This window comes from Heteronotia binoei, chromosome 15 (assembly GCF_032191835.1).
Source record: "Heteronotia binoei isolate CCM8104 ecotype False Entrance Well chromosome 15, APGP_CSIRO_Hbin_v1, whole genome shotgun sequence".
Classification (NCBI taxonomy): domain Eukaryota; kingdom Metazoa; phylum Chordata; class Lepidosauria; order Squamata; family Gekkonidae; genus Heteronotia; species Heteronotia binoei.
Window position 1 is genome coordinate 10,505,635 of NC_083237.1, and position 7,851 is coordinate 10,513,485.

Sequence of the window (7,851 nt, forward strand, 5' to 3'; positions counted from 1 at the left end):
CAAACTTTTTTAGACTTTGGGCATCAGGATGGGAAAATGAAAAGGAAGGAATATTAGAAAGACCAGTTATACACCAACCACCAACCCCACCCTGTCATATCAAAACAATGAAGGAATGTGACCTTTCACTGAGGGTTTGAAATTATCCCTGACCAAATCATTAACACTGTCTTGGGGGGAATGCAGTGTACACCTCAGTGTCCTCGGAGGGTTTGTGGGTTGTAACGGTTATGATTGTCGCCACAGACTTGGGCTATATATAGGAGTCTGAGAAATTATCCAACACCACCATGTACAAAGTTCAGCATATTTTAAAATATGTGACATATTAGCTACTGGAGATTCTAGAACATTATATAATTGTACTACAAGTAGGGGAAATTCAGGTTTCATGATCTAGATTCCAAATATTGTAGCTTCACTAACTGCATTAATGAAAGTTTCAGAGGGCAGCTGTGTTGGTCTGAAGTAGAACAGCTAGATCTGATGGAGAGTGTTTTGATGGAGAGTTTTCAGCTAAACATTTGGAAGAACTTCCTGACAGAGTGGTTCCTCAATAGAACAGGCTTCCTCGGGAGGTGGTGGGCTCTCCTTTGAAAGTCTTTAAACAGAGGCTAGAAAGTCTTTAGCATCTGACTGCAAAGACAATTCTGCAAACTTAGATCATGAGAAGGAGGGCAGGAAGGGTTGCATCAGTGCTTAGTTCTCTTGATCTTTTCTCACTTGCCCCGGGAAGTGCTATTCACTGCTTTGGATTCAGATAGCAATTAGTCTCTAGGACAATTTGTCCAGAGACCCTGGAGGCTTTTTGCTATCTTCTGGGAATGGAACAGAGGGCACTGTGTGGGGGTGGGGGGTGGGGAGTATTTCTGAATTCTTTGCATTGTGAAGGGATTGGACTAGATGACCCTGGAGGCCTCTTCCAACTCTATGATTCTGTTACTCCCAAAAGGTCATACCTTGAAAATCTTGTTTGTTTCTAAGGTGCTACTGGACCCAAAACTAGCTGCAATGTGATTAACAAAAGACAGGGAGTCATTATCCTTTTTAGATAAAGGATATTTTCCTTTGGCATGGATATCTGATTAAAACGATGTATTCCTTCCTATTTTGCACAGTCAGGATACATAACCAGTGAGCAGTTAGTGACAGAAATTCTCAAAATAAATAGTCAAGAGTTATTTGATGAGGGGACTGCCTTCTCTAAATGACACTGGAAACAGATGGAGCAAGAAATAGATAGATGATAGATAGATAGATAGATAGATAGATAGATAGATAGATAGATAGATAGATAGATAGATAGATAGGTAGGTAGACAGACAGACAGACAGACAGACAGACAGACAGACAGACAGACAGACAGACAGACAGACAGACAGACAGACAGACAGACAGACAGACAGACAGATAGATTCTGGTACCTGGGTTGTGGCCACTGAGTGACACGGAGTGTTGGACTGAATGGGCCATTGGACTGATCCAACGTGGCTTCTCTTATGTTCTGATGTTCTTATAGACAAATGTCAAAAATTCAACATGTTAATTTTAGTTCATTGTCTTCTGAACACTCACTGTTAAGTGCGTCTTGTACTTGGATGAATAAATGTGCGTGGAACTCTTTCCACCTAGTACTTCCTGACAGAAGTAATATTCAGAAACTGAAAAGAGCATATATACAGTGATTTTTACATACATTCCTGAGAAGAATACATTATTTCCAAATGAAGGGAAGGCATTAAAAAGGTGTGTGGTCCCTTTAAATGTGATGGCCAGAACTCTCCTTGGAATTCAATCATGCTTGTCACAACCTTACTTCTGTCTCCACCCCCAAAGACTCCTGGCTCCACCCCCAAAGTCTTCAGATAGTTCTTGAGTCAGACATGGCAACCCTACTTGGAGCGGGTGTCATGTTCTCAGGGTGCAGGCAGGCAGGAGTCCAAAGACAGTCCAAGGTCAAAGTCCAGGAAGTCAAGCAGGAGCCAGTGGCAGTGACTCTGCTAGAACTCAGGGCTGAGATATCTGAAGCATAGGCTTGCCTCATGTCTTCGCTCTGAAAGTTCTTTTCGGAGCTTGCTTCGAACTCTTGAGATGGGAGGAGGAGAGCTTGGAGGAGATTGATCGTCAACAGCTGACACTGGTACCTGTAGAGTGATTGATGGGCCAACTGCTGTTTGTTCAGCTGAGGAACTGGCTGGCTGCTCTTCCAAGTCTGTTAACCGTTCCAGCTCCTCCTCGTCAGTGTTCATGACAGTGGGGGGCTCACAACACCCAGCTGCTTTGTGTTTTTATCCCGCCCTCCACTCCGAAGTGTCTCAGAGCGGCTCGCAATCCCCTTTACCTTCCTCCCCCACAACAGACACCCTGTGAGGTAGATGAAGATATTGGATTTATATCCCGCCCTCCACTCCGAAGAGTCTCAGAGCGGCTCACAATCTCCTTTACCTTCCTCCCCCACAACAGACACCCTATGAGGTGGGTGGGTCTGAGAGGGCTCTCACAGCAGCTGCCCTTTCAAGGACAACCTCTGCCAGAGCTATGGCTGACCCAAAGGCCATTCCAGCAGCTGCCAGTGGAGGAGTTGGGAATCAAACCCGGTTCTCCCAGATAAGAGTCCGCATAGTTCACCACTACACCAAACTGGCTTTTTACAAGAAATTACAGATTCTCGTGTAAAGAATCAAAAAAGCTGACAGGGAGAATGTCGATTGATTTGAAATGCAGTGTTGGAGGAGTGTTGGCACATGCTGTAGACTGCCAAAGAGACAAATTAAACTGATTCCAGTTCAAGTTAAGCCTGAACTCTCCCTAGAAGCTAAAATGACTATTTTTAAAAATTTTATTTTATCAGATTTATATCTCTCCCTCCCCTAATGGGCTCAGGGTGGCCCACAACAGTTAAAAACAAAGATAAATTTTTAAAACAAGATATACGTTATCGGATGGCATTGGGAGAAAGAACAATAATGCTTGGAAAAGTTGAAGGTTGCAGGAAAAAAAGAAGTTCCAGGAGAGGGACGGTGGCTCATTGGTAGAGCATCTGCTTGGTAAGCAGAAGGTCCCAGGTTCAATCCCTGGCATCTCCAACTAAAAAGGGTCCAGGCAAGTATGGGTGAAAAACCTCAACTTGAGACACTGGAGAGCCACTGTCAGTCAGGTGAGGGACGGTGGCTCAGTGGAAGAGCATCTGCTTGGTAAGCAGAAGATCCCAGGTTCAGTCTCTGGCATCTCCAACTAAAAGGGTCCAGGCAAGTAGGGGTGGAAAACCTCAGCTTGAGACCCTGGAGAGCCCTTGCCAGTCTGAGTAGACAAGACTTTCTACAGATGAAAGATGCCACCAAAAGGACATTGTTTTATCCTATGGCTTTAGGTATCCCAGTCCTCTGCTGGGGTGAGGTTTCCCCTGATATCAGTGGCTCCATCTGCTACTGGCCAGCTGGCTGGTCAGGAAGCCCTACCCCCAAATGTCCTCCTCCCATCTTGACATCATCATGCCAGGCACATCATGTGCGGATACTGTAGCACATTGGCCGACACTCTATGGTTACCATAGAGTTTTTGGGCAAAATGCTAGCACATCCAAGAGTGACATGCCTGGCATGATGATGTCACTTCTTGGTGACATCATTGCACCGCACACACAAAGCACACACATACCGAGAGGAACATCCCAGAATAGGTCTGGGAGCCCCCTGCTGAAAGTCAGGTAAGATCTGGCGATCCGATACGGCTTTCAAGTTTTAGCTTTGAAGCATGCTTAGTGGTTTTGTGATTGTTCAGCTTTTTGTTGATCTCTAGGATGAAAAGTTTAAAATACATTAGGCAGACCTTTTGAAACAAAATGATCCTCCCTACTACAACTAATCTCAGGTGTGCTTGATATATCAGGCTCATAGGTTCATCATCAATCTGAATTAGCATGGGAGAAATTGACTTTTGGGAAGAAATTCCCATGAGAAACTGCTAGCAAGTGAAGAGACTGGAGACTTACTGAGTCAAACCTACTTTTAATAGCTTTGGTAATGTTAAAAGCTTTCACAGAGCAACTGAATGCTCAGCTGACATGATCCACTCAAATGACTTCAGTTCTAAAAAAGGACTTTGCTTTCTTCTCCGTTTGGTATACAAACAACAGACAGGGACAAATGAAGGCTTTTCTTAGCATTCAGTATAGATAGTCTCTATCCAATGCTTCTTCAGATTGTGCTGAAAACAAGATGATGAGCACAGCGTCATGCAAAAATCTGTGCAATCCCAACATTGTGGTGGAATTAATTCAGCATAGTCTCATTGTGGAGATTTCTATCCATAGTGACATAGCAAAGACTGCTTTTTAAAGTATCCCCACCAGCACCTTTTCCTAACCCACTCTTCAGAATCATAGAGGATATTTTTCTGCTATTGGAATGAATAGGTAATTATTTTCCTTTGATGATTGAAATATAATGATGAATTAAGCATGTGGGAGGGGAAAGCTATGCATTCCTTTTCTGCATCATCTACACCGAATTTTCTTTGTTATTGGTTTATTTGTCTACATGGTAACCATTTATAGGTAGTCAAGCTCTTTCATTCCAAATGGAGTATTTGCTAATCTTTTCATCTTGGTGGTAGTTGAAAGTGCCATCAAGTAACAGCTAAGTTAGAAATACTCCTAATAGGGTTTTCAAGGTTCAGTCCCTGGCACCTCTAGTTAAAAAGGTGATGTGATAGACCTCCATTTGAGACTCTGGAGCTACATGGACAGTCTGAATAGGCAATACTGACCTCAATGGACCAAGGGTCTGCTCTGGTGTAAGGCACCTTCATATACATGTGTATTCATATATGTCCTTTGGCACTGAAATGGTATTGTATCTGCATGTATTTGTGAAAATCTATGAATGTGAGCAAGGTAAACTCTGTAAATGGCCATTGGTTGAGCTAAAAAAACCCAGACCTTTGAAGATAAGTGATAAGATAAGATTTTGGATTTATATCCTGCCCTATACTCTGAATCTCAGAGCGGTCACAATGTCCTCTACCTCCCCCACCACCACAACAAACACCCTGTGAGTTAGGTGGGGCTGAGAGTGCATTTTACAGCAGCTGCACTTTCAAGGATAGCTTCTATGAAAGCTATGGCTGACCCAAGGCCATCTCAGCAGGTGCAAGTGGAGGAGTGGGAAATCAAACCTGGTTCTCCCAGATAAGAGTCCGTGCACTTAACCACTACACCAAACTGGCTCTCAAGATAAAGATCAAAGTTTTTATATGTTTTTATATCCAGTCTTCAGTCTATTTGGCTAGCAGGAGACCAGTTAATGTGTTGGTGTGATATATTTGAGAGAATGGGTAAATGATAAAAGATTTTGTGCTCTTCACCTCAGATGATCACTGCTTTGAATTGCTCCTTGTCCTACAGTGACCTAGGTCAGTTCAGTCCCTTGAACCCATTGCCTTTCTTTTTCCCATGAATTTTGGGATATCTTTTAATCTCAGCCAAACTAAACTATACATCTTTGTAGGCATGGAAGTGACAATGAATACAACAAGAGTGACTGAGTTTATTCTAGTGGGCATTCCTTTTCTGCATCATCTACACCGGATTTTCTTTGTTATTGGTTTATTTGTCTACATGGTAGTCATCATGGGGAATGGATTTATCCTCGTCATCGTGACCTTTGAGCCCAGACTTCAGACTCCCATGTACATCTTCTTAAGCAACCTGGCTCTTCTGGAGATCTGCTACACCACAACTGTAGTACCCAAACTGCTTCAGACATTTGTACAACCACGGACCAAAATCTGCTTCCGCTGCTGCCTGGCCCAGAACTTTTTCTATTTCACGTTCGGTGGTTCAGAACTTTTAGTCCTTACAGCAATGTCTTTTGATCGTTATTTGGCCATCTGCAAGCCCCTTCAGTATCCAGTAATCATGACTAAGAATGTCTGCATTCACTTGTCCTTGGCCGCTTGGTACGTGTCATTCGTCACTTTGTTTTTTCAGTGTTTTGTTTTTTGGCAGATGCCTTTTTGTGGGTCCAATGTTGTTGACAATTTCTTTTGCGATTCTGCTGCTATGTTTGGCCTTGTATGTACTGATACTCGCATCAGTGAGTTTGTCGGATTTCTTTTTGCTGTCTTAATGATAGTTGTGACCCTGATCTTCACCGTAGCATCATATGCTTGTATCATCTCAACCGTAATGCACATTCCTTCAGCTCTTGGGCGCAAGAAGGCCTTTTCTACCTGTACATCTCACCTAATTGCGGTGTGCCTATTGTATGGGGCCCTGATAGCTATGTACGTGAGACCCAATGTGCATTCGTCTTCTCGCATAACCAGGGTACTGGCAGTCTTGAATACAGCCTTTATCCCAATGCTGAATCCTTTCATATATACAATAAGGAATTCAGAGGTCAGAAATGTCATTAGGAATATAATACACAAGAAGAGACAGTTGCTGAACAATGATTTTTAATTTTTTTTAAGTCGATATGTAAAATTAATCAAGACACTTACGCATAGGCATCCATTCAGATAGATGCAAGGAACAGAATGAAGCAATTTTTTGCTACCGTGTGCACCCAAGTTCCATGTGGTCTGGGCAGCTACTCTCCCCATAGCACCAATTAAGAATGTAAGGCTGTGGCCAGTTTTGAGACCATAATGAAGTGAGATTCATTTTCATACACCATGAATAGCAGATCCAACTTTGAAAAAGCTGAATTGAAACTGGATTCAAGTACCCCTCCCCGACAGACGGAAACTGCTTCAGGTACTGATGAGTTGAGACTGATTATGATATTGTGTTCCAAGTTTATCTGATTCTTGTCTCTGTAAGTTCATTTCAAATCTACAAACTAAAAAAAAGGTGCTGCTATGCAATCCCATTAAAGGGACATTGAAATCTGGGAAGCTCCGAAAAACCCAGGATCTCGAAAAACACCTTAAGAAGCAATTTTGCACGTAGTTATAGAGACAGAGGTGAAGCACTTCACACTTTCAGAATATGCCAATACTTGGAGGACTTGGTGCATGCTTCTTAAAGAGACATTTGTTACTTGTACTTTTTGGTGTATAATACTTGTATATTTTGTGCTCTTTTTCTTCTTATTTAAGTATATATAATGTGATATTCTTAGGCAACTTACAAAGAATAGAATAATGAAAAGTGTGTATTAGATATACATAATAAAGTTTCTGATTTTAATATTATGACTAAGTTCTTTCGTGAACTCTTCCCATAGCTTCAGCAAGGCCTCTGTTGGGGAAATGGCCTTCCTTGGCCCAGGAACAACATGAGATTAGACCAACAGGTCTCCAAAATTGCCTGACACTTGATATTATCCTAGCCTCCAAGGGGGGGGGGGGGATATGTGTCTTAATTGGCAAAAAAAAATTGTTTGCATTAATCATTCATATTCTGAGACATTTTATGGAGTCCAGTACATCATGCAAATCACCCACTCACAGACGAAATATCCAAATAATGGATTTCTAGCAATTTAGAATGCGATCGTTTAAAAAAAAAATGTCAAAGAGAAGCAATGAATGGAGAGGCCTCTTACAGAGCCAAAGCAGAAGACCAAACTGTACAAAAGTGAATTGACCTCTAGATGCCCAGGCTAGCTAAGTCTCATCAGATCTCAGAAGCTAAGTAATGTCAGCCCTGATTAGTATTTGAATGGGAGACCACCAAGAAATTCCAGGGTTGCTATGCAGAGGAAGGCAATAGCAAACCACCTCCATTCCTCTCTTGCCTTGAAAACCCTATGGAGTTGCCATAAATCAGCTGTGACTTGATGGCACTTTCCACTTCCCCAGAATCCTAACAGGGACTAGCTTTGGAACAGTGTTGTTGCTGAT

The 7,851-nt window shown here is 42.4% G+C and overlaps 1 protein-coding gene across 1 annotated transcript; it reads left to right on the plus strand.

The window, feature by feature from the left end:
- The first annotated feature begins 5,509 nt into the window (after nucleotides 1–5,509).
- LOC132582977 (olfactory receptor 6X1-like) lies at nucleotides 5,510–6,463 on the plus strand. Its single transcript, XM_060254642.1, has one exon. It carries the CDS (start codon nucleotides 5,510–5,512, stop codon nucleotides 6,461–6,463), a length of 954 nt encoding a protein of 317 aa, XP_060110625.1.
- The last annotated feature ends 1,388 nt before the right edge of the window (nucleotides 6,464–7,851 follow it).

Bases quoted from the DNA above. Each gene is read 5' to 3' on its own strand.
- LOC132582977 (XM_060254642.1), top strand. From the start codon at position 5,510: ATGGAAGTGACAATGAATACAACAAGAGTGACTGAGTTTATTCTAGTG.